This window comes from Phyllostomus discolor, chromosome 13 (assembly GCF_004126475.2).
Source record: "Phyllostomus discolor isolate MPI-MPIP mPhyDis1 chromosome 13, mPhyDis1.pri.v3, whole genome shotgun sequence".
Taxonomy (NCBI): Eukaryota; Metazoa; Chordata; class Mammalia; order Chiroptera; family Phyllostomidae; genus Phyllostomus; species Phyllostomus discolor.
The window spans coordinates 39,216,352-39,242,609 of NC_040915.2; the positions used below are offsets into that span (position 1 = coordinate 39,216,352).

General features: G+C 64.5%; 1 protein-coding gene across 2 annotated transcripts in view; it reads right to left on the minus strand.

Annotated features, from left to right (window-relative positions):
* The window catches only part of LOC114509135 (protein sidekick-1), a 302,435-nt gene that overhangs the window by 64,242 nt on the left and 211,935 nt on the right, over window positions 1-26,258 (minus strand). For both annotated transcript variants that reach the window (XM_036014721.1, XM_028527266.2), the window contains 5 exons: window positions 23,813-23,994; window positions 11,854-11,969; window positions 10,031-10,223; window positions 7,095-7,193; window positions 1,296-1,487 (listed from right to left, as the gene is read on the minus strand). In XM_036014721.1, coding sequence (XP_035870614.1) covers window positions 1,296-1,487; window positions 7,095-7,193; window positions 10,031-10,223; window positions 11,854-11,969; window positions 23,813-23,994 — 782 coding nt within the window. The remainder of the gene's footprint in view (window positions 1-1,295; window positions 1,488-7,094; window positions 7,194-10,030; window positions 10,224-11,853; window positions 11,970-23,812; window positions 23,995-26,258) is intronic.

Sequence of the window (26,258 nt, forward strand, 5' to 3'; positions counted from 1 at the left end):
AGAGGAGAGGAACCGGGCCTCCTCTGCCCGCCCCCACCACGCGGGACTGGCAGAGCTGGCACCGGGGGGCTGTGCCGTGTGGAGAGGCGGTGGGGGTGGGCACACGGACCCAGGGGCCGTGTTCACTGCCTGCGTCTCATTTGCCCGGTCTTCTCGTCAGTCACCCGCACCGCCCTCCCGGGACAGTCATCAGGCTGTGGACCCAGTGCTGGGGGGGGGTTCCCCCACAAGGGACAGGCTCTGGTGACAAAGTGACACCTTTCAGGGGGCCCGAGACCTGCAGCCGGGACCGCAGACAGGCCGAGAGCCCCGCAATGCTTCTCACGGCGGGGTCCTCGGAGAAGCGCTGGAGTCTCCAACGGGAGCTTTGACGCCAGGGCGGAAAGCTGAGTGGCAGTGTGCCAGGGGGCGAGGGGCGAGCTGCCCCTCAGGGGACTCGGCTTTCAGAGGGACCGGGGAGCGGCTGCCACCCACACCCACCGCGCGGAGCAACAACGTGCATCAGCAGTGGGCTCTGCGCCCACAGGCCCCTCAACTCGCTCTAGACGCCCCTCCCTCCCCTCCCCTCCCCTCCCCCTCCCCTTGCTGCTCCCCCCCATTCTCGCTGTTTTGTTGAATGAATCAAGTTTTGCACCTCCCGTTGCGTGAGGAAAGGGGCCCCACGGCAAACAACCGCGTGGGGTGATGCGGTCACAGCCCCCACGGGCGGGCTGCGGGGGCGTCGCAGCTTCTTCAGAGAGAGGACGTGAGGCCAGCCCCTCGGGTCCTGTGCGTCCAGTGGGCGCCCCCGGGGACACCGCTGAGCCCGAGCCGTCCCCAGGGCTGCGCACCCCCCGGCGGTGGGCGAGCGTGCTCCTCCCGGCCCCGCCCTGGCCCCCAGAGCGCCAGAGAAACTCTCGGAGTGCGTGCCGTCTTGCTTCCACAGACGGGGATTCTTACGGAAACTTCCCACAGGTCTGGACGCTTCTCTTGCGAACACTGCTCTCCCTGCTCCTCTCAGCGCTTCCTCTGTCTCCGCACTTGCCTCTGTGCGGGGTCCCAGGAGGCGGCCCTCGTGCCCGCCCCCTGTGGGCTCCCCCGTCCCCCTCAAGCTGCCAGCCTGTGCCCCCCGCCCTCACCCCGACTGAGGGAGGTCAGGCTGTGACGGGCGACACCGGCAGACAGGCAGGTGGCCGGCCATCACCCACCCACCCCGCCAGCCCCGCTGGACGCCGACACCCGCCCCCAAAGGAGGCCCCCTCCGAGGTCAGGACTCTGGGGGGAGGGGGCGGGGAAGCTGCCGTGGTCCCACTGACCTGGGGGCACGCCGGAGGAGATGGTGGACGAGCTGGCCAGGCCGGCGCCCGCGGCGGTGCGAGCGGCCACGTCGATGGTGTAGGTGGTGCGAGCGGACAGCCCCCGGATCGTGTACTCGCGTGTGGTGCTGTTGAGCGTGTCCGTGAGCCGGGAGTCGCTCCGGCCGTACGCCTCCCAGGAGACCCGGTAGCCTGGGGGGGACGCGCAGGGTTAGCGGGGGTCTCCCGGGGCCCAGGGCGGGGCTGCGGCGGTCCGACGGGAAGCTGCAGCCGGGGGGCCAGGCCTCTGTCCTGCCTGCCCCCCGGGAAACCTGCGTCGCCCCACTTCTCAGCCTGGGCCGCCCCTCTCCTGTGACATGCGACCCACAGGGGACGGAGCACAGGGCTGGCCTGGCACACGGGCCACCTCCGTACCCGGCACGGGGACCGAGGTCTGACAACTGACCGCCAGCGTGTGGCTCTCAATGGAACCTCCTCTCGTCAGATGATGGATGTGCACCGGCGGCATTTCCATTTTTATAAGCTCGTATTTTCATTACTCGGGGCCCTAAGTCAGCAGCCGGCTCCCGGCTGCACCCAATTTGTGGGCCGCGGCTCCTGGCTCCCCCAGGAGTGACGAATGGACGCCTCCGCCGGGCACGCGAGCGCCTGGCCTCACCAAGTGGCTCTGCCCCTGGCTGCCCGCGCTTCCTCCGGCTCGGACCCCCCTTTCCCCTGCTCAGTCCGGCAGGGCCTCGAATCACCCCTGTTGGTTCACCCTGGGGGCCGTGGGGTTGGGGCTCAGGGAAGAAAGGCCCCGCCCGCTCCTGCACCGGCCCCTCCAGGCGCCCGTGCGGCCGGAGGACGCCCTGTCGTGTGGGGAGGGTCCGTGGCGGAGCGAGGGCTGGCCCCAAGGCAGAGGGAAACCGCTGAAAACGTGGTTTCTCCCTTCTTTCCGGTCCATAAACTCGCGACACGGAAGCCTTAGGAGGCGTCTAACGCTCCTGCTCATTCTGATGAAAGCGATAAATTCGGTCGGGAGCTTGTACTCCAGGTAAACGAGGATTTAGAGGGTGCAGTCTCGGGACTCTGACATGAAAAAAAAAAAACTAGCATCAGTAGCCACTGCCTGTCTGCCGCCCCTCAGCCGTCTCACGGCCCCACAGCTTCTGTGCTCGGCACGGGGGCCCCCACGCTGGTGGCACCGGGGGCAGGACGGGAGGGGGGTGGCCCTCACTACGGGGCGCCCCAGTGCGCAATGGAGCTCCCCAGATTATGGCGGCTGCCGTCTGTCCAAAGGCTGCTCCTGGCTTCCGGGTCCCCACCCAGGCCCCCAGCCCATCACCTGCCCCAGCCCCATGACCCCGGCCCGGCCCAGGCCCCCCTGCCCTGCAGAACCGCTGAAGCTCTGGCCGCAGGACCTAGCCTGCCCATCTGGCCGTGTCCCCCGGGCTGACCTCCCACCCCGGCCTCCAGACGACGTCACGGTCTCGTCCTCCTTGCCCACCGCCCCCCGACCGGCATCCCTCCTTCTCCCAGCACTGAAGTCGGGGTGCACCCAGATGACTCAGCTCCTCTCTTTCGGCTCACCCAGAGCTTCGGAATCAACTGTGCAGTTAAGGAAAGAGACAGACCTCCCAGGCAGCCGTGTTGACCACGGCACGCACGGAGCGTGCCGGCGGCGTCCCCGGGGCCTGGCCCTTCGCCGACACCCGCTCCTTCTCTCCCCTGGACGGCCCTCCAGAGCGAAGCCGCAGCCGCCACTGCTGCCGCCGCCCACAAGGGAGAGAAGCCGGCCGGGGAGCTGGGGAGCTCGCCGTGATGGGCAGGGTTCCCCGGCTCCCCCGCCTCCCGCTCTCCCGGGTCTGGACATGTGCGGGCAACCTGGAAAGCCGTCCCTGACCTCGGTGGGTTACCCCGGGACACCGAAGTGATTTGGAACGGGGGTCTCTTTTGCACGCACGGGAAGAGGAGCCTTCGTTAGTGTGACAACCTTGTCGGGCAATGTCGTTGGCTTGAAAGTGGCTCTGCACCGGAGTTTTCTGAAGGACAGTGTCTCCGGCTGGCTGCGGGGCGCTGCTCCGTCCCCCCGAAACAGACCTGCGGCTGCGGCAGTCGTCTCGGACACAGACCAAGCCCAATGGGCAGCGGAGGAGGCCGCCTGCTCCGGCAGGGCCCGCGGGAACCACCACCAGCACGTGGGAGAGGCCGCCGGGCGCAGCCGAGGGTGGGGGAGACCCGTGCACGCCCGCAGGCAGGGCTGTGGCAGGTTCAAGGCCCTCCGGTTCGCACGCGGCTTTTGGGGACCTGCGGGGGTTGCTCTTGGCCGTGAATGTTTCACGGGGCTCCTGCCTGCGGGCAGGGGCGGGACGAGGGGAGAGGAGAGAGCCAGGAGGCAGCGCCTTCCAGGGGTGCCCGCGCCGCTCCCAGCGGCCGCCTAACTGAGACTAACGACCCCGCGGGCTCCAGAAATAATTTTCTGTTGATCCGAAGTAAATTCTCTGCGAGAGAGCAGTGCATCCAATCACAAACTGTCCGAGTGCGTCCGGGCCCTCATAAATCAGAAAGCGCGGAGGCGGTGGGGAAGGTGCGGACTCCCGGAGCGGCCGAGCCGGGCTCTGCCGGCCGGGCTCTGCCGGCCGGGCGGGGCGGTCCCGCTCCGCCCCTCCCCCGGCCGGCCGGGAGAAAACGAGGCCCCGCGACGCTGGCCCGCTCCACACCAGGCAGACACAGTGCGGCGTGGGGACGCGAAGTGGCCCCGCCCACAGAGGACCGCACTGAGGGCTGGCGCCTGGCCCCCCCCCCGCCCCCCCCCACGGCAGCTGCCCCTGACAGCGGCCCCTGGCGGCGGGTTCGCCGCCCCTGGGGAAACGGCTCGCCTCCAGCGGGAGTGGGCCTCTGTGGTCCTGCAGGCTCGCCACCGACCACCGAGGGGGTTCGGGGTGTGGACCCACGGCCGGGGCAGAGTGCCTGGTGCCAGGGAGAGCGGCGCCAAGGGCAGCGGTGCCTGGGGGGTGGCGCAGGGACCCGGTCCCGAGCACATTAACACGAGAGGGAAGTGTGTGGCCCCCGAGGGCCAGGCGGGGCTCACACTGGGCGCCCGCACTAAGGGAAGCCCTCCGCGTGGGAACCGGCCGCCAGGGTCTGGGCCAGAATTGGAACCGGGGGACCGAATTCCGCGAGAACCCAGCGGGCAGAGGGGCCCCGCCTCTGGCCGGGCACCGCCTCTGAGTCCGCGGAGCAGCGTGCAGCTCGCGCTGGGCGGCAGGGCACGTCCCCGAGGGCCGGGCTGGGGGCGGGGAAGCCGCCCCTCCCAGACCGCAGGCCCCGCGGAGCCCGGTGGGTGGGCTCGTCTTCCCAGTACGCACGTGTCTGTCTGTCCCGCTCCGTGGTTCGGCCAGAGCCGAGCCATCCTGTGGTCTGCGGGCGCCGCCCCTGCCCCACTCTGCCCCGCCCCTTTCCCCCCAGGCCCCCCGAGGCCCCTGTGCCCCCCGCTGGGCACCGCAGCCCTGTCCTGAGCGGAAGTCAGCACGTATGACAGACGGATCGGGGCGTTGACGTCCAGGTGCAACAGTGACTTCTGTTGCTGGGGCTGTGACATTTTAAAAAGTGGGTGTGTCAAAGTATCAGCCTCTTCGGGGCCGGTCCCAATCCCTAAGTTCACCCCAAAGCGCTGGCTGGGGGTGACGCCCGATCCCAGGCTCGCTCCTGCGGCCTGATCTGAGTCCTCGGCTCCCAGAGGGCTCCGGCTGGGCTCCGGTGGCCAGGGCACGCCGGGGGTGGGGGGCGAGCAGCAGGGCAGCAGAGGGGAGGTCCGTGGGAGACACGGTCCCCAGGCTGCGCGTTGGGGTGCCTGGGGCACTGCGGAGGGCTCCCAGGAGCAGCAAAGGGAGGGGGGACACGGGACACCCCCCGCCTGGGTTGGGACACTCTCTGGAGGAGCTCCCGGCTTCAGGACGGAGCGCCGCACGCCTTGGACACGGCGGGTCTTAGAGACGCTGCGGTCTGGGGGTGGCTGGGAGAAGGAGGCAGGTTTGGCCTGAAAACCCACGAGGGGCAGGAGGCAAGGGGGCGGGTCCAGCCTGGCCCCACGAGGGGGGTGGGAGGCTGGCAGGGCCCACGGTGCGCGTTGTACCCGGGGCTCCAGGGACCCTCGGCCCGTTCCCTTTAGAAGGAAATACAAACACTCACTTCTTTCAATTAACGTGTGTGACTCTAATGGCTATCCAGGGGATGGCGTATCAATACTTATTGAGTTATTTGCGCCTAAGTGCCAACTTGGCAGGTGGTTCTTGGGCCTGAGGCATGCTGGGAAACTCGGCGAGACCCAGGAGAGCTGTGAACGCGGGGGGAGAGGGACCGTCTGTGTTGGGGCTGGACGTGGCCCCCCAGCTCCGGCACCCGGTACAGCGGACAGAACACGGGCGCCTGGATCCCGAGCTGGCTCCGCCACCTGCGGCCGGGTGGGCCCGGGACATCACCACTCCGGTCTCAAGTGGGGGTCACAAGGTGCCCCTCCTGTGGCTATTCAGAAGTTGAACAAGATCCCGAGGTGCTTGGGGGCCTGCTGGTGGGGGGGGGCCCAGTGTGGCGACCGCTCTGTGGAACGCGGTGGGGGGGGAGGGGGAGGGGCCCCTGAGCCCTGCAGCCAGGCGGTGGGTCTCAGAGCCCTGCCTCGGGGGGGGGGGGGGAACGGTGGCTTCTGCGAGCGCTCGGAGGACAACGCCACGAATGGACGGCACAGCTCAGGCCTGGACACCTGCCTGCCAGTGGGTGGGAAGGGCTCGGCCAGGAGCCGGGGCCTCCTGAACCCTCAGGGTGCGGCTGGTGGGAGCCCTGCACTGACAGGGGGTGTCCCGTCCTCGCTGGAGGGTGCCTGCCACAGGACACGCGTCCAGTAGACGGGGGACTGGGTTACACCCAAAGTGAGTGGCCGGCTGGACGAGCGGTGCTTCCCGAATGGGTGGGGCACCCGGCGGTGGCTGAGCCGCTGCAGGCCAGCTGTGCCGCTCCAGGCCGGCCGTGCCGTCTGCTGGCCTCAGTGAACCCCCGGCAGCCCACAAGAGCGTTACACTTCCGGGCAGGGGGGAGAGGCATGGGCTGTGAGGTGCTCTGGGCCCCCGAGCGACAGGGAGAGTGGAGCACGGGTCCCCCACCTTCTCCTGAGGCCGCAGCCGGCGCCCCCCGAGCCTAGAGTGTTTCCTTTCCGCCCGGGATTTAAATGAGCTCAGACCTGACAGCCTTTCCAGAAGGCTCTTCCATAGTGTAAGGCCGCTAAGACCCCACGGAAGGCGAGCTGTTTGCAAAGACAGAAGCCCCGAGTCCTGCGCCCCGCGGAGGTGTGCCCGCTGCCTGCCCTCACCCCTGGTTCTGCCCGGGACTCCCATCTGCCCTGGCCGCCCATTGACGACTGTGGGACGGGGCTGGGACCTTGGCGTGGGAGTGTCGCGGCTGCGGCCCGCTGGCAGCCCTTTGGCCGAGGTCTGGCCCACACGGGCCCCGGTGAGCGTTTGCTGAGCGGAGGGAAGGGCCGGTCTCGCCATCTGCACACCGGTCACCTCGGTGCTGGCTGTGTTGCCGTGAGCACCCAGGGCGATACACACACTGGGGAAAACGCACCTCGAGAGGGCTGACTCGTTGCTCGCAGAGATGACGGAGGGAGACCAAGGCTCTGGACTCTGAGTCTGGGGCCCGGGCGGGAAAATGCGCCCGAAGGGGCGGGGCCCCGAGGGCAGGGACGGGCCCCGCCCTCTGCCGCACACTGCAGACGCGCGTGCTCTCTGTCCGCGTCTCCGTGACTGGAGCGCGGGGGACGCTTACCTGTGATGACGCCGTTCTTCTCCAGGGGCTCCTGCCAGCTGACCTTGAGGGACGTGTCCAGAATCTCCGTGAAGCTCAGGTGCCCCACAGCTCCCGGCTCTGGCAGGGAAAGGGAGCCGCCCGTGAGCACGGCAGCGCGCTCGGCCGCGGTCAGCCGCGTGCGGGAAGCTCCAGCGACAGGGGGCGGTGGTGAGCCAGGGCCAGGGCCCGCGGGGAATGTCAGCGAGGTGTCGCAGAGGGGCGGCAGCAGGCGTGGGGAGCGTCCCGGCTGTGGTCACAGGGATGACATCACCGGGCTTCACCGCGCCGTGCGGAGAGCCGAGGGGACCGCGGCCGGAGAGTCACGTGCTCCCCTTTCCGTCCTCTCTCCCTGACGCTGCCGCTCGGTTAGAAAGGTCAGGCCGGGGGCGGAGAAGCGGTTGCTCGCACCCAGCTCCCTGGACACACCGCGCAGCCGTGACTCGGGCTTGTGTGGGGACGCAGGAACTTGGGAGGCCAGAGCGGGGAGCCCGGGCCAGAGGCAGGGCCGGCCCACACCCGCCCCCGGGGCGAAGCCTGCGCCCCTCACCCATCCAGAATTCCTGGCTCCAGGACCCACTCACTCTGCCAGCGCCCCCTCAGCAGCAGAAACAAGGGGAAAACCTCCCACACATGGGGATTAAAGAGCACACTGCTAAATGGTCCACTCCACGGGTCAGAGAGCAGGGCACAGAAGGGCAAACACACAGGACTGAACGACAATGCAGCACAAGTACCAAAATGGGTGGGACGCAGCTAAAGCAGCGTGGAAAGGAACGCTGGTAGCACTAAATGCTCGCCTGCCTTAGGAATAAAGGGAGCTTTGGGTAAGCAACCTGAATGCTTGTTACTTCAAGAAGTTAAAGACAAGAAAACAAACCCAGAGCAGGCAGAAGGAGGAATATAGTAAGAGTACAAATGGAAGGAATTTAAAATGGGAAAACAACAGAGAAAAGTCAATGAAACAAAAATCTGTTTTTTTTTCTGAAAAAAAAAAATCAATAAAATTGTAAACCTCCAGGAAGAAGGACAAAATAAAAACAACCCCCCCCCCCCCCACGAAGAACCAGATCCCCCAAACAGGGAGGAGATATGGCCGCACCTCCTTTGGCATCGAGAAGACCAGGAGGAACAAGCAGGGCCAACAACTTCACACTCACCAAGTCGGTAATTCAGAGGATTTCTTGAAAACCACAAACTACCGAACCTCAACCAAGGTGGAACAGACAACTGAACAGTATTGTAACCGCTAGAGAGATTAAGTTCATAATTAAAAAGCTTCCCCCAAAGAAGTCTCCGGGCTCAGAGGACTTCCCTGGAAAACTCCGCCCAACGTTCGGAGAGGAACCAGCACCAGCCTGTGCGTCCTCCCCCAGGGGACGGGAGAGGGCGGGGCACCGCCACACCTGGTTCAGGAGGCCAGCGCTGTCCCTGCGCCGGCACCCCCGGGCAAGGCCGGCCCAGGAGGGTGGAGTGCAGACACCCGCTCTCACCGGCCGGGGTGCAGAACAGCCTCCGGAAAGCGCCGGCACACTGAGTCCAGCAGCGGAATAAACAGTTACCCGGTGGGACCCTGTGGGCCTTGTTCCGAATATGCAAGGTTGGCCCAACATTCGAGAAGCACCTGACTGTACCAGTCCACAGGCTAAGAAGAAGAACCCTGTGATCACAGCAGCTGATGCGGTAAGAGCCAGGGGAAAACCATGTTTACTCATGAGAAAAGCTCTCAGCTGGTTGGTGACAGAGGACTGTCCCCCCCGACAAAGAACAGTTGTGAGAAAACGTCACACTCGACAGCGAACGAGAGGCAGACCGCTTCCCGCGGAGGCAGGAGCCGGGCCAGGAAAGAAAGGGAGCCCATGGCTCAGGAGGGGACCTGGGAAGGGCCAGCTGGGTGGTCAGCGGGCGGCATGGCCAGGCCAGGGAGCCCCGGGCACAGCGCATCGGGGGCAGGAGGGCCGGACTGCACCCGCCGAGAGAGGAGGGGAGAGGGACCGGGAAGGGGACAGGAGGAAGCTCGCTGGATGGCCTTGACCTCTGCCCCCAGCTGAGATGGGGGCAGGACACGGAGGATGTGCCGTGGCGGCCTGCGCGACCTTAAACCCTTACACCAGTTTCAGTTCTCCCTGTGGAGTACATCTTGTTGTAGAAGTGAGCATGGTGTGTAAAACACGAAGAAAACGGTCAAGTTCACCCGGATCACGCCCCACAGGCGAGTGCCTCTGAGGTCTCTTCTCAGCCGGGTCATCACACGCGAGTGTGTGTGTGTTAGACACGTGGACCCCATGCCGGGCTGCGCGCTATTCCGTGTTTCACTCAGCTGAGCGCTGGATCGTGGCCGGTTGTCTCGCAAGCGTTTTTAACCACTCCAAAATATTTAGTACATCGCCATCCTGCGATTTCTTTTTCCCAATTACTACGAACTGTGACGAGCCTTCCTGGGTCTCGGGCGTGAGTGTGAGCACACCGGGCCGGCCTTCTCGGGACGGCGCCCACTGGCCTGGGGGCGGAGCAGCCGGTTTGACGCCCCGAGGAGACGGTGGGAAGGGGAGGGCGGGAGGGCGCGGGTGCAAGGCCCTGCAGGGGTCAGGGGCAGGGCTGGGCCCCGGGGGCTGAAGGAGGAGGAGAGGGGACCGGGAGATGAAACCTGGGCAAAGAGAGGTCCGGCAGGACCGAAGCTGACCACGCAGCGGGACTGGACTGCCTCCTGCCCTCAGCCCCTCCCTGTGGCCCGGTGGCCGCCCTTTGCCACCGGCAGCCCCTGCGTCAGTGACAGGGACTTTCCACTGCCCCGTCTCCCCGTGGAGCTCCCTGGGGACCCAGCTCCACTCTCGCCGGTGCTGGACGCGGCAGTGGGCCCGACCCCCTCCCCAAAGGACTCGGGCTGCGGCTGAGCCCCGGGCCAGAGGCGCACTCACTGTCCTCGTGGGTCCGGACGAGCTGCGGCGTGCTGGGCGGCCCGTCCCCCGGCGTGGTGAAGCACAGCACCGACGTGAGGTAGGCGGTGAACTTCCTCAGGCTGGTTATGTACCCGTGGTGCACTCCGTGGAAGTCTGGAGCCACGGCGACCACGGTGACCGCCTCGGGGGCGTCGGCGGGCCACGCGAGGAGCTGGGACAGAACGGGGACGGAGAGACCCTTTTAACCGCACGTCTTGGAATCCGCATCAGAATTCTGTTTTGCAATGAGTACGTCTTCAAAGTCACAATGAAGACACCCCATCAATCCGATGTTTATCATCTGACTCAAAAATACGGAGTTTAAAAGGGATCTCAGGCTATTGAACGCAAATGTGTGCACTTTGAATATTGACCTGAAAATGCTTTAGCTGAGAGGGTGGCAGGCACCCCTCAAGCCTCCCCTGCCCCTCACAGAGGCACGTGGCAGAACGGGCACCCTTAACCGTCAGGGGCGAGGAGACCCCGCCCGCCACTCCGCGGACTCGGCACAGCGGGGCAGCGTGGGGACGCTTCCTGGGTGGGCCCCGCCTCGGACCCCGAACCGAGCCCGACTCGGCGGAGACGAGCTGAACTGTCTGCAACTTACAACTCGGGGGTTTCCCGATCGGGACTCCAGGGAACTGACCACAGTTCTGAAGGGATGCGGCAGGTGCGCATATTCCACGGGGAGAGGTTTTAAGGTTCCGGCAACGTCACGTGTGCGTGCGGCTCTCCCCTCCTCGGACACGGGGCACGGACACGGGGCCCGTGCAGGGTTACTGGGGCCGAGGGCGGGCGCGCCGCGGGGCACAGAGCGCATTTGTATGGATCGCGCCGGCAGCGAGGGCATCGAACGCACGCCCCAGTCTCGCCAATAAGACTTGACAGAGAGTCAAAGAGGCAAAGTGGTCCTGGCTGACTGATATGATTTTCTCTGAAGAAAGCTCGCCCTGCAGGTGCCTCTGGGGGAAAGAAGGGCGGGCGCATTTCTAGCCGCGTTCGCCTTGCCGGTGCAACTCAAGTGCTTTTATAGATTGAATCCAAGTGGAAAAACGGCGGGCTGGGTGTCTGGGGAGAGGCCACTCTCGGAGGCTGCGGCTCCCGGGCGCCCCAGCGGGCGGGGGGACGCTCGTGCCCGGAGGCCTCCCAGAGCTGACGGCTGGGCGGAGGGCTGGGCACTGTGCGGCGGCCACAGGGGGCTCCTGGCCCCCGCAGGGGGGAAGTGGGTCCGAAAGGGAAGAGAGGCGACGTTCCCGGAACGCGTGCCCAGGGTGGGCAGGAGGCTGCGCACTCTGGGGAGCGAGGGCAAGGGGAGCGGGGGTGGGGGGGAGGGAAGGTGCCCGGGTCTCGAGGTCAGGCCGGGGCGGGGTGGGGGGGCGCCCCAGCCCACGGGGCTGTGTTCGGTGAGAATGCCCCCTGCAGCGGAGAGGGGAGGAGAGACTGTCCTCGCTCACAGGGATGTCACTGCATCGCACCCGGTGCCCCGTCCCCCCTGAGAGGACCCCTTCCTGGGCAAAGTGGCTCGTGTACACACTGGTTCCAATCAAGCGAGAGGGCCCTCCTGCTGGCGGCTCGCACGGGAAAGGCCTCTCTCACAGGAGGCCGCCCCGCTCGCTGCATGGGAACCAGACTCCGGAGATCCGAGACTCTGAGGTTCCGAGCCGGCACGGCTGGCGGTAAGACCCTGGGGACCCCAGGGGACTCCAGGGGACCCCACCCCCACGGGGCGGGGCGGGCGGCCTCCTCCCCCGTCACAAGGCCTTGGCCTCCCGAGACCCCCGCCCCCCGAGGCCACCCCATACCTTGTACCCCTGGTTGATGCCGTTGATGAACTGCTGCGGCGGGGGGCTCCACAGGAGCCGGATGGCCGTGGAGTTCACAGCTTCCGCCTGCACGTTCTGCGGGGGCGCGGTGGGCACTGCGGCGGCGGCGGCGTTGCCGGGGACGCGGGCGGGAGGCACCGGAGGGAGGGGAGAGGAGAAAGGAGCGCTCAGCTCTCAGCGGCTGCCCAGACTCACAGGCAGTCACAGCGCCGAGGACGGGAGCGTGATGAGTGTTTTTGGAAGCTAATAGTGACATTACAAAGACAAGAACTGGGCTCTTTCTCATCTTCTGCTGCTGAATCCTTCAAGGCTCAGGCGGAAGAGGGGACTGGGCCACCTCGCTGCTCGGCGCGCCCTTCCTGGGGGCTGGGGGGGGCCGGGATGGGCCGCAAACACGTGCTCTCTCCCATTTCTTCTCCGGTCGCCCGGGGCTGCACATGGAGGCCCACGCCCTCGTTACACGAAGCTGTTTCAAACCCATCGTCCGTCACGTGAGAACACCCACCTCCTTCCTACACGCATTGCTGTTCATCGTCTGGGGGCTGGGTTTCTGTCTGTCACAGGGGCCCCACCTAAAAACTGCCACTCCTTATGTCTTTGCTTTAGGGAGCAGAGACCCTGTGCCTGGCAGACGGCCTGCCTTCGAGAGGCCACGCTCTAGGGCAGGGCTGCCAGACTCACTGTCACCGGGGCCACGTCGGCCTCGAGGTTGCCTTCCAGGGCCCGAAGGTGCGTGTAGGACTGTGTGCGTGTAACTGCTCCTTGACCGGGGGCAAGGAGCTCGGCGCTGCCGCCGGGCAGAAACAAGGCGCCGGGCCGGATAAAACAAGGCGGGGGGCCGGACTCGGGCTGGGGGCCTCGTGTCTGCCGCCTGTGCTCTGGGGGGCAGACGCGTGTAACCAAACGGGCAGGTCTCTCTGTGGAGCAACAAGCGCGTCGGCCGGAAGAGCCAGCCCTGCCCCGGGAGGGCGGAGGAGGCCCCCGGCCCGGGCACCTGCAGCAGGTTGGGAGGACAGGGGCCCCCTGAAGAGGGACGGGCCGAGAGGAAGGCATCCTCACCTGGGAACCAGGTGAGCAGGGCCGTGGCGTCACGGGAGAACCCGGGGAACGGGGAGAAGACGGTGAGCACGGCCACCGGGTGCGGGGCGGGCGGCCGATCCCAAACTCGGGGGTCGAGAGCGTGTGTGGTCGGCCGTGGGGACCCGAGTGTTTGCAAAGGCAGTGGCGTGACGTGGCCACTAACGAGGGACCGGCCCACTGGCCGTTCCACCACACTCTTCGCAGGGGACGAACGAGTCCCGGGTCCTCAGGAGATCATTCTGAAAGTAGGACACAGGAGCCCACAGGGTCCTGCGGCTCAAGGCACAGAGGCAAGGACGAGCATGTCCTGCCACACGACCCACGGGACAGGGCGCGGTCCCATCGAACATCACCGCGACTCCCGGGACGCCCGTCCTGCAGAGTCCGTCTCGTCAGGCAACGATGACAAACGTCAGCTTCACCCAAGTCCTCGCATCTGTTCTCCCAGTCACGCTGCCCTTCCCTCCTCTCTCTGCTCCGCTGTGAGGCCCCTCCGTCCATCCCGCCCTCCGCGCGTCACCGAGAACCCCATCCCGGTTTCCCGCTCAGCACCTGTCCAGACGTTGTGGGTCAAAAATGGCCACTGCGATGGCTGGGACCAGGATGTGGGCAGTTGGAACAGAATCACATCTACCCGGGAACCAGAAGGAGCTGCACCCGCCATAAAACCATAACTTGTCTGAGCCCCGGGCAGCTGAGGGCGCCGAGCAGCCACGCAGCCTGAGGTCTGGGAGCGGCGCGGCCTCTGCAGGGCGGGCGAGGCGTGTGGGCCCCCCCGCCCCCCCCGAGACGGCGCGCAGGACCGAGGGGCGACGGGCACCGCGCGGTCAGAAGCACTCAGCCCGAGCTCACTGTGAACTGCTACAGGCTGAGGGGGCGCCGGCGTGGGAGTGCGGGTGCCTGGGCGCCGCAGGTACACAGGAGAGAGACGGCACCCGCCGAGGTACAAAGGCGAGAGTGGCAGCAGCCTTCTTATCAGGAACCGTGCGGCCCGAAGCTGGTAGAAGGATCGCTTCAAAGGCTGATGGAAAAGGCGATTCCCCCAGAATCCTCTACCCCGTGAAAATGCCCCTCAAACACGAAGGTGAGATAAAGACGTCTTCAGAAAGATAGAAATCTGAGAGACATTGTTACTAGCAGCCCTGCACTATGAAAAATAAATGTTAAAGAAATACGCAATCAAATGCCAAAACTTTAGCTCCATGCAAATAAATGACGACTTTCAGAAATGTTTAAAATGAAAGTATATTTTTAAACTTTTGATTCACTCTCAAATATAACTGCTTAACACAAAAATAGTAGCAATTTACTGCGGTCTTATAATGTAGGTAAAGATAAAACAACTGGCCACACTAGCACGGAAGACAGGGAAGAGGGGTTGGAAGTGTGTATACATGTAGTATATTGTAAGATAAATTAGTTAATAAAGTATAGTCGAAATTCCAGAGCACTTGCTAAACAAGTTTGAGGAAAGAAAGATGAATAAGACAAGAGTGGGAAAAAAATAACCTAAATAAAAAAACATCCAATTAATCCCAAAGCAGGAGGCAAAAACAATAGAGAAGGACAACATGAGGGAGGAAGCAAGGAGGAATACTCAGCGAGGTGGCCGAGTTGAGTCCCGTATCAGCCGCGGTAACACAGTGTGGAGAGCTGACGGGTCCCAACAGGAGACAGAGTGCCCGTCGGGCAACACGTGAGACCCAGCCACATGCTGCCTGGGAGAGTCCCACTGTAAACACGAAGACACAAATAGCGTCAAAGTGAAAGAGTGGAAAATGCACATGAAAACACGGATGGAGTCCGGAGCGGTTGTGTTAATGCGAGGGAATCTGCATATCCCAGCAAGGACCAGAACCGGCGCAGGGAGATGGTACACGTAAGGACGAAGGCGCTTCTCACCAAGACGACGTGAGGACCTAAGTGTCTGTGCAGCGGAACTTCACTATATGAGAGGCAAAACCGGCAAATCAAAAGGAAAACCAGAAAAAACCTACTACTCCAGTGGGAGACTTAGGGGCTCCTTGCTCCAACGAGGAGGAGCAGACGGGGAGCATCAGGGAGGAGACCGGAGCCCTGAGGGAGCACGCAGCGCCATGGAGCCCTCGGCCCGCGAGGCGCCCGCTTCGAGGCCTCCCGCCAACAGCGGGTGCGCGCTCTCTCTGGGGCACGTGCGGCGGAACCACACGGATGTATTGTGAGCCCCAAGCCAACCTGAAGTAGCTAAAATAAATAAAACCACAAAATACATGTTTTGTGACCCCTGAAAGAATCAAACTTGACATTAACAACCGAAGGATTGTGGAACATCCCTAAATATTTGGAAATTAAACACCGCACTTCAAAATAACCATGGGTCAAGAGGAAGTCACGTGGAAAATTAAAAAAGCACTTTCAACTTAATGGAAGTGAAAATTCAACATATCAAAATTTATGGGACACAGAAGTGCTAGAGGGGGATTTATGGTATTGAAATGTTTAAATTAGAATCTAAGCTTCTACCTTAAGAATCTATAACAGTTCATTAAACCCAAAGCAAGCCAATTCAAGGAAACAGTAAATAAAAAAAGCAGAAAATAAAATAAGAAAAATAATAGAGAAAATCAATGAAACCCAAAGCTGGTTCTTTTATTTTTTTGAGACTTTTTTTAAAAAGATTTCATTTATTTACTTTTAGAGAGAGAAGGGAGGGAGGGGGAGAGAGAGAGAGAAGGAGAGAAACATCAATGTGTGGTTGCTGGGGGTCATGGCCTGCAACCCAGGCATGTGCCCTGACTGGGAATCGAACCTGTGACACTGGTTCTTTTAAAAGACAAATAAAAGCCAGAAAAATCAAGAACAAATGAGAAACCACAAGTTACCAATATCACCACTATGGAGAAACACCTCTCCAAATCCTGGAGACAGGGAAAGAGTGGAGAGCAGTTTGAACACCTTTATGCCCGTAAATTCAGCAGTTTGGACGAAATGGACAAATTCCTTAGCAGAAACACACTTCCGAAATCTACTCGAGAAGAAGCGGATAACCTGAGTGGTCCAGTAGCCATAAATATCCGAGCATGTGTTAAAACCCTCCAGCAATAAACAGCAAGCCCTCGTCGCACCACGGTGCACAGGTGAGTCCCCCAAACACCCGAGGGAGAACTAAAGGCAGTCCCACAGCGCCCCCCTGATGCCCCAGTCGGGGGGGGGGGGTGCGGGGTGCCAGAGAAAAGAAAACCACAGACCCAGACCCTCAGCAGTACAGGTGCAAGGAATACCCAATAAAATACTGGAAAATCAAATTCAACGATCTATAAAGACTCATAATGTATCCTGATCGAAGTGAGGTTCATCTTATAAATGCAAGGGCTGGGTCTGCAAATCTCAGTCAGGGGAATTCACCGTATCAACAGAGGCAAGGAAAAATGTGATCATCTTACTAGGTTTGGAAAGAGCATTTGATAATATTTAACATCCGACAGTGATTTAAAAAAGAGAGAGAGAAACCTCTCAGCCAAGTGGGAACCCGGGGAAGCTGGCAACGGGCCCCTGTGAGCCCCTGTGAGCGCCCGCAGCACCCACTCAGGAAGGGGGCGGGGGGCGGGGGGGGGCTTCCCCTGCGAGCAGGGACCAAGCCTGGGGGCCCTTCCGCCCGCTGCTGTCCAGCAAGCAGGAGCCAGCGCACGAGCGCAGGGAGAGGAAAGAGAAGGCGTAGGGACCGAAAAGGGGAGGAGCCACAGAACAAAATCCCTCTCCGTGCCCACGCAGCGTACCTGCCCGAGAAGAACGTGCCCGAGCCAAGAGTCAAGTGCATTTCTAAATGTAAGCAACGAACAATGGGGAGTGAACTGGAAAAGTCAATACCGTTTAAACCGCAATGAAAACATGAAACGGATACAGATTCGACAAACTACGTGCAAGATCCACCTGCTAAAGGCGACGGGACAGCGCTCAGAGGCGGCCCTGACCGGGGGACAGGGGCCCCGCCGTCTTCAGGGGTCGGGGGACAGCATGGCAGGGACGTTGTCCACTCTCCCCAGACTGACCTCCAGGTGGAGTGACACCCGATCGACGCCGCAGCTGGGGCACTTTCAGAAACCGGAACTTTACTTTAAGACGGATAGGGACGAGTAAAACACACCCGAAACCGCTCTGAAGAAGAACGGGGTCGGACAACGTCCGGCACACGACGTCGACACCAACTGTACGTCTGTAGGGACGAGGACAGGTCCGCGAGGGAAGGACGGACACGCCGGACAGAGGGACAGCCCCGAGAGCAAGCACCCTGGTTAACGCGAGAAGGCAGTGCCGCGGAGGAAGGGCCGTCTCCATAACAGAAGGTGCTAGAAATGGGGATGTCCATGTGCAGAAGGGAAACCCGGGCCGCACCTCCTACCGCACACACAGACTCCCCCCTGCCCTGCCTCGGCACCCGGGGCCGCCCTGCCCATGCCGCCCCCACTGAAGCTCGGGGGGCTCCATCTTCGGGGCCCCAGGACGCAGGTTCGCAAGCCTCGGACTCACCCGCCCTGGGCTGCACTCAGAAATCCCCAGGTCTCCTCAGCCCCCTTCCCCTTGCCCTAATTACTGCAGCAGAGCGACTCACAGTTAGCGGACAACGGGACTGAAGATTCCCTGCGGTGAGCAAAGGGCCCACAGCCAGGAGCCCCCTGGGCGCGGCGTCCCAGGGAGGCATCCTCTGGTCCGGGGCAGAAGCACAGGAATCACCCCCTCCGCCGAGACACGGGACGGACTGGGAGGCATCACGCCCCCCCCCCCCCCCCCCCGTCCCCGGCAGACGAGTGGCCGAGCAAAGCCCAGAGGAGTGACGGGTTTTGCAGGTGAAGTCATCTCCATCGGTGGCGTCCATCAAGTGAGCGGCACGCTGGGCGCCGCCGGGCCCCAGGAAGCCGCCTGATCGCCGAGGCGCCTGCCCGTCTTAGCCACCGGCGTGCTGCCGAGCGCTCGGGTAACCGGGTGGACACATGAGTGAATGGGAGCAAATCCCGCGGCAGGACGAGCAGGGTGCTTGGACCCAAGGCAGAGGAGGGGCGGCTGGGGGGATGTGGCTCGCCCTGAAGGACAGAGGGGACTCCCCGCGTCCTCCTGTTGGGGGGCCCGTGGTGCTGCCCAGTGGCAGGTGTCCCACCGCCTCGTCTGCGCACCTCCCCCCGTCCCTCACTTCTCAGGTCCCCGCCAGGTTCGTTCTCCTCATCCTCTCAGAGGCTACCCCATCCCTCGCCAGAGGCAACCTGCTGTTCTGGCAGGAGCCCCGCTACCCGGACCCTGTCCTCCAGCACGCCGTAGACACAAGTCCGGGGCAGAAGCCGCTCTGGGGCCCCGGTCCCCGGTAGACGCCCGTGGGCCGTCACTGGCTGGCCGGCCTTGGCCCTGACAGCCCCCCCCCCCAAGTCGCTGGTGGCCATCACCCACCCCTCACTTTCTTTTCCAAGCGTGGCCTCCATCTCGAGGAAGACCCTGGGCTTCTTTCTGCCCAACCGTCAGAGCCCCTAAAACACAGCTGAGGGTCCCGGTGGGAGGCCCCCTCGTCCTGCAGCCTCAAGCCCGTGGGGTCTCGTGCCTGCAGGGCTGCGGTGCACGTGGGCTGCTGCACCCCCCCCCCAGTGGGCAGGCGGCCCCCACGCCCCTGGCACAGTCCCGTGGTGCTGTGGGGTGGGGGGGCTGCTTGGTGTTCCACTCTTCTAGCCTCCAAGCTCAGAGGGGCGGCCCTCCACTGTGAGCCTGGTGGCGGGAGGGCCGGCTGGCACGCACGCGGTGGGCCCACCCCAGGGTGCCTGACTCGGGCGTCTGGGCAGGACCCGAGAGTCTGCGTTTCCAACAGGTGACCGGACTCAGAGCCGGGCCCTGGAGCGGCCTCTCTGCCTCCTCTCCCTTCCCTCCCCCCTCCCCCTCCCCCCCTCCCTTGCGCTTGGCTTTCCTTCCGTCTGCAGCCTGCCTGCTCGGCCCACAGAAGGCCACTCTGGCCCCCGAGAGCCCCTTCCCCACCTCTTCCCCCAGGAGCGCCTGCTGCTGTCTGCAGCCCCCGGGGCTGGGCTCACGCCGGGCGGGCCCCGCTCCCGAACCCTTCTCAGCAGCTGGAGCGAGAGGCCCCGGTTGCTTTTCTTCCCGACTCTTCATTCCAGTGCTTGAACGGCATTAGGCAGCTGCGTGAAGCTTCTTGGCAACGTCTCCGAATAAATGCCAGCCCAGCGTTACAATCCACCTTCCTTCAGTCCATGTAAACAGGAGCATTGGCTTAGAACAGTGGTAGATCCGGAGACCAGTGCCGGCCGGGCAGCTGGCTGAGCTCTGCAGGTGTGCAACCTGTCAGACGCCATGGACGCAGTGCCGCGTGGGGCCGCGAGGGGCCGCGAGGGGCCGTGAGGGGCAGAGGCGAGGGCACCTGGGCCTCCGCAGCAGGAACTGGGGTGACGTCCACGCCCCACCTGTGGCCACCATCAGGCCAGTGCAGACTGGCCTGGGGACCCTGAGCAGCCCACGGACGCGGCGATAAAATTGGCGCAGCCCAGCACGGGAAGGAAGAGCAGCACGTTGCCCCACACAACGTCCACCTTCTAACGGGCCGGTCGTGTCACTAAGGCGACGCCACCCATCTGGGGCGGCTCGGCATGAAATCTCTCTCTCACCACACCCACGGTCCCCTCGCCTCACCCTCAGGGCGGGGCAGCTTTCCCCCGCTGGCGAGCGGCCTCCTGGGTGACCTCGCAGGGCCACCGGGCCGAGACAGCCGGCGTCCCCTCCCTTCTGCTCCGGCTGTGCTCACCGGGGGCAGCTGCTGGCCGGCAGCTGTGCCAGTAGGCCTCCCGCTGCGGAGGGGCACGGACCCGCACGGCTTCCCACGCCCCCACGCTGCTTGTCGGTGCCCGTCCAGCGCAGGGTTGGAAACGCTGGGGACTGACGCGTCTCCAGAACGTACGAGGGTGTGCACGGCCTCTCGCTCTTCCAGGGACCCCACAGAACCCGTGGGCCTGCTCTTCCGGCAGGTCAGAGGTGGTCTGTGAGCGGAGGGGGTGGCTGGCCACGCGCCCCTCGGCCCGTGTGGCGAGAGGGCATTAATTCCGGGTCGTGACGGGCTCAGCCTGCGCCCCTGTGTGCCACGGCCCCCGTGTGCCACGGCCCCCGCGGTTCTGAACCACCGGGCGTTCACGCCGCAGTCAACGTCTCCAGCAGACGCGGCTCTGGGACAGCAGACCCGGGACGAGCGAGCCCGGGCGTCGTCTTCCAGGGGCCTGCGTGAGGACACGCGCTGATGCCCGACAAGTGCTGTGTGCCCCTTTCTGAGCTCGTTTTTCCCGATTCTTCACTTGTGCCGACGAGGAGGCGCTGGGGACCATTTTCTTGGCCGGAAGGTAGAGCGCGTGGGGACAGGCCGGCGGGCCCCGGGCTCTCCGAGGCCAAGAGAAGGCGGGCATCGTGCGGAGCGGGCGGGCGGCACCGGCTCAGCGCCAGGCACCGGCTCAGCGCCAGGACCAGAGGTGGGGACCCCGGGCACCTGCCTGTGAGCAGACGCCTGCGTGTGCTCTGTTCACTTCCTGGCCAGGTGCTAGGCCGGGCTGGGCCGGGGCGCAGCGGGAGTGGGGACGCCTGATGCAGCTCCTGCCCTCGGGGTGCCCCCACCCGTCTGCACCCCTCAGAGCGGTGCGCTGGCCCCAGGACTTTTGAGCTGCTTTGGTTTTCCCTTGTGTCTTCTGGGGCAGCCGCAGGGCACGCCTCGTCCCGGGAGCCCTCCGCCGTCTTGAGGTCACCCCCTTGCACAGGGACGGGAGCCAGGACCCCGCCCCCACCCCGTCCCTGCTGTGGGTGGCAGTGCGTGCTGTCCCCAAGCTCCCGCAGAGCCACCGGCCGCGTGGACGCCACGAAGACGAGATGTTCCTTCTTTCCTCTCCCGTGTGTGTGCCGCCGCACTGCCCACCTGGCGGCGACCTTCACCCACGTCGGATGTGTACAGAATGGGACAGCCCCAGCGGCGGCCCTTCCCAGACTTCCCGGCCAGGTGGCCTCGGGAGAGCCAGCTCCTCCCCGAGCTGCCATCTTCCCTCTGTGACGTGGATGCGGGGACGCCCACCTCCCCGACGGTCGGGGGACGGAGGACGCGCGGTAACGAGGGTCAGGCACAGCCCAGGACGGCGAGGACCGGTGGACAGTGGCTTCCTCCAACCCGCCGCCCTCCTGTCCTGTCCTGTCCTCTCCTTAAGGCCCTCGGAGGCCACGCGAAGCCCCCAGTTTGGGGCTTGCTCGGTGCCGCGGGGCGGCTGAGGGTGGGGTGGGCGTTACCCTGCTCTGCAGGCGCCCAGGTCTGGGGGTCTGGTGGACGGACGGACGGACACGGAGGGGACCGCTCCCCGTGCGACACTGTTTGCCCAGCCGAGAGCTTCCCGGAGGCAGGGAGGAGTGGAGCCCGCCGGCAGAGGGCCCGTGCGCCCGAGACCCTCGCCCCGGAGACCCCGTCACAGCCCGGGCGAACATTTAGGAGCTCTTACTAACGCTTTAGAAATGCGGATAACCAAATGTTTTCTCCGTCTCCTTTTAAATGTAAAATATTTCTCTTTCATTAGAAGGTAATGTTCTGAAGCCGGAATAAATCATCACAGCCCCAAAATACCTGTGGTGAGAGGAGAAATGATAGAGAAGTGAGGCCAGGAAAAGTTACAGCTCTGGTGCGCTCAGAATCGTGATTTACGGCCTAACCTGTCTCCGGCGCCTCCGCAGGAACGCCGGCATCTGTCTCTGCGCGGCGCGCGAGCGGAGGGGAGCGGGCCCTGCCTGGTGTCTCGCTCCGGGCCGGAGGGGCGCGCCCCTCACGGCGGTGCCGGCGTGTCCCGCACGCACGCGGGCTTCCCTGCGAACGCCACGGCCGGGCTATCTCTTCCCCTCGCGTCTGCCACTAGTCGGACGACCACTAACAGGAACAGAACCCAGACCCAGACGCCGCCTCCGCTCCGCACCTGAGCTGCCCAGGCCCCGGGAGGCCGCGGGTCCAGGTGGGACGCAGCGACGGGGCGTCGGCCGGGGGAAAGGCCTGGGGGGGGGGGCGCTGGGCACTCAGGGGGGCAGAGCTCACGCTCTCGGGGCTTCTCCCCTCGCACCCCACGGCACGTAGACTTCCGGAAGCCTTCTGAGAGGAATTCTGGAGTAAATCGGAGATGTTTTCTGTTTCGGCTTGGGGACTCGCAGTGGAAATTTGACTGGCAGGTGCCCAGCCGGCCGCCGGGGCAGAAGGAGCCTCTCCTCACGCCCCGGGAGGTCCCCCGTCCGGCCCAGTGCTGGAGGGGGGCCGCCCGATTCCTGGGTGGGGGTGTCCCGTTTCTTCAGAATGCCGGGCGCAGAGCGGTCCGGGAGGCGCTGCCGACAGAGCGCATTAACTGGGCTGCGCGGCGTGCGGCGAGTCCGGGCAGGGAGAACGCGGGAGGGGCCCCGCGGAGAGACCAGACCCGGTCACCGTCTCAGGGGTGAAGGGGCTGAGAGGACAGCGGGGTGGGCCCGTAGCAGGTGCAGTGGCTTCAGGTGACTTCGGGGGTCCACAGCGCGCCACGCCGCGCCACGCCGCACCGCGGCAGGACAACCCCGGCCCCTCGGTGTCCGTCTCCGCCGGGGGCGGCAGCTCTGTGCCCCTCTGCCCCGCACAGAGCGCCACCGAGCCAGCAACGGGGCGAGGTGGTCGCAGTTCAACATGACAGGGGTTACCAACAGCGATATCTGTCGTGGGAAGTGCTCCCAAATTTATTGTCCTTATTAAACAGACTAATTAAAGCAAACACGAGGCGCCCGGGTTTTCAGGTTTGTTCAGTTTCCAGGGCGTAATTAAGAATTACTTGCAGACGCGCGGGTCCCTCCGGCCTGCCTCGCATGTTAAGCGTTCCCGCCTGTCACGAGGAACGCAGGCTGACCGCGCTCATTTATCAGGGAGGACTGACATATGGACCCCGGGACGGCGGCAGACAGCCAATCAATAAGGGATGATAATAACAGCATGTAATATCAAGGAACATTAGGTCTCGGGCAGGATCTGGGGGAAGACGTGGCCAGTTAGAAGCCTGTCATCTGAAAAAGGTCAAGGCCTGGGAACAGTGAAAGTGCCCCAGCAAATAAGATCACCCCCGAGCGTCGGGGGAGGGAGGGGGAGGGGTTCCAGATCCTGTGGGAGAGTCGCTTCCCGGGGCTCGGCTCTGGGCGGCCGCGTGCAGCTGTGTGGGGGGGGAGGGGTCTGTTTGGTGCCAAGGTCGCCGGCAGCGAGGAACGTCTGTGGACGCCCAGCTCTTCTGGGGCCAAGCCTGCACCCTCCGGAAAACAGGGGGGTGGGGCGGGGGGCGGGCACTGTAAGGAGCCCGCAGGTGCCGGGGCGGGGCCTTGGCACGAGGGTGAGATTGAGACCCACTGGTTTTACGGCATCCGCCCGGCTGTTTCGGGGGGAGAAGCTTTACGCATGGAGTGAATTGTGTGCTTGTGTAACCGAAAAAGAAAACCGTGAAAACAGCAAGTGGCAGATCTCATTACCGCTAATCGCCTCCCATCACTACCAACAACACTGGGAGCCGCCGTTCCCCGTGAAAGACAGCCTCAGGACCACACAGGACTCCGAAGACGCAGAACAGACGGCTCTTCCGCAAGGGGAAGGCCCAGCCCCCGCACGCCCCCCTGCCCCGACCCGGAGGACGAGGGGAAGGGCGAGGGCGTGGCCGCCTGGCCTCGGTGACCGGAGACAAGCAGCGGGCACCCCCCACCAGATCACTGTCGTGTCGGAATAGGCGGCGAGTTTGAACTGAGTAGGGGGCCGGATCCTCCAGCTGCCCCGGCCACGCCCGGCAAACCCTGCCCCCAGCGGAGGCCCCGCAGCGAGGCGGGGAGGCTGGCTTACCTCCCTGCAAGGTGTACTCGGTCACCGCCCTGCTGAAGACGCCCAGGCCGGCCCCGTTGTAGGCGGCCACCTGGATCTCGTACTGCGTCCAGATGATCAGCTCGGTCACCAGGCAGTAGTTGACCTCGGGGCTGGTGATGTTCCGCTGCTGGTGCTCCCCGGGCAGGCCGGCCAGGCGGTACCTGCGGGGGACCACAGAGGAGGGGCTTGTACTGGAGACGGGCTTGCTGCCGCTCTTCCTCGAGGCAGGGGGAAGGGGCAGACACACTCCTGAGGCCGGAGGTCAGCCGGGAGGGCACTGTCCCTTCTCCAGCTGCCACCGAGAAGATGAGCTGCAGGCAACACAGCCCCGACCTCTGAACTGTGTTAACGGTTCGGGGAAATGACGGCTCTCTAAGTGCGACTCGTCTCAGGGGTGCAGGGACTCAGCACCAAGCACTGCAGACGTGCTTCCCGTTGGGGACTCAGCACCAAGCACCACAGATGTGGTTCCCATTGGGGACTCAGCACCAAGCACTGCAGATGTGCTTCCTGTCGGGTGGGTGCCATCGGCCAGTCAGAGTGACACTTGGCTCCCGTGACTGGGAAATGTGGGGAGAAGCAGAGACGCCGGCCCGGCTCCGGCCCCGCTCAGGGTCTGGGTCCGGCTGAGCAGGCCCTGGGAGTGGAGCGCGTGGCCGCCCCGGTGCTCCCACCCCGAGAGAGAACACTGGTCCGGTGCCGAGTGGGACGCCTGCTTTGTGGGGGCCCGGCGGGAGTGCGTGTGGCACAGGCTCCCCGGGGCCACGGGCAGGCGTTTAGAGTTGTGTTTGTTTAGAAAAGGGACCCACTGGACCCGGGGCCTCGACACGTGTGAACGAGAAATTGCTGCTCTCTATGCTCTGAAGGGACCGTCAGAGCATTATCTGGGGAGCAAGTGGCCTTCCAGGACCCCACCTGGAGAAGGGAGGCCACGCCCGGGGGTGGGGGGGCCCGGACCCTGGGGTCCTGGACCATGCAGCCTCTGGGCGTCAGGATCCTGTCCCGGGGGGAGCGGGCCTGCCCGAGGGAGGCCGGGCTGTGTGAGACCATTGGGGGGGGGAGAGGAGACGGAGGGAGCTGTGGTGACAGCAGGAAGCCCACCGGGTCTCCAGGCCCCTCCCTGGTTCTCCCCTCCCCTCCCAGACTCTCGGAGTGACTCTGAGGGCCATGCAGTCCCGGTCGGTCGCAGCCTGACCAGCAGGTCAGCTGGGCTGCGGCCACGAGGGCAAAGGAGAAACACCCAGGGTCAGGCCCTGCGAGGAGAGCAGTTCCCGGCGAGGACAGACTTTCAGCAAAGGCTCTTCCTGAAACGCAGGACTCCTGCGGCTCCTCCCCTCCAGCTGCCGACCCTCCCCGCCCTCGTCCTGGGCGAGGCCTGTGTGCAGCTCCCGTGCCCCTGGCCTGCGGGTGGCCCTGGGGGGCGGATGCTCCTCTGTGATTAACGCGTCAACCCACGTTTTTGCTTCACGCCCCACCGACCTCCGACCCCTCCCGAGTGGGCGTCCGGGACTGGAGGGAGAGCCGCTGAGCACGTGCAGGCACGTTCCCCGTGCGGGTCGGACAGCGGTGTCCCAGTCGTCAGCCCCATGACGACCAGAGAAGGGACCGGCACGGCATGACCCCCCGGCCAGATGCCGCCACCGAGCTCCCCCACGGGCAGCCCCCCCCCCCCCGCTCTGGCAGTAAGTGGCACGGACACTACCAGCCAGTCCCTCGGAAAGAGCTAGAAACTGGCCCCACACCCACGTCAGACCCTGAGCGCCGGGAGTGCGAACACCTGACAGACGTGGCACCCGTGGGGCGTGGCAGCTGAGGAAAGGCCCGTGGTCAGCACGCAGTGCACGCCCTGCGGCCTCAGGCTGGGGGAGACGGGAGGAGGCCAGCAAACGCCCACGTTCTCTGAGCCTCAGTCTCCGCCTCCCTGAACCGACAGTCACACGGGCCCTCGAAGGGTTGTTGCGAGAGTGAAATGAAGCGATGGGGCGAAGCGTCCCCCAGATACCTCCTTTCCGAACGCCCCTCCCCCAGGAGTGTGCTGAGAGGGGCCGGGTTCCAAGGAGGAGCCGGGGTCTCCCCCCGGGCCCCCCCACGTCTGGGCGGACAACAGCCTCGCATCTCAGGAATGAGCTGCCGCTCCTTCTGCAGTGGCAGGCCGGCCCGCCCTGACCCGCGGCTTCGGGGGCAGGCACAGGGCGTCTGGGAAGGTCTCGACTGATAGCAGGGGGGCAGGGCACCGTCCTCCGGCTGCCGGCCTCGTTGCCCAGGAGACCGCCCCGGGCAGAACAAGATGATTTCTTATGCGGAAATGACAGGAGAGTGTTTACAGAGGACACAACCTTCTGCTCCTCTCAAAGGGGCGCCCTGCCTGTTGTCACACACACTGGATCCCCGCACAGGCACGCGCCCGGCTCCTCCCGGCCGGAGC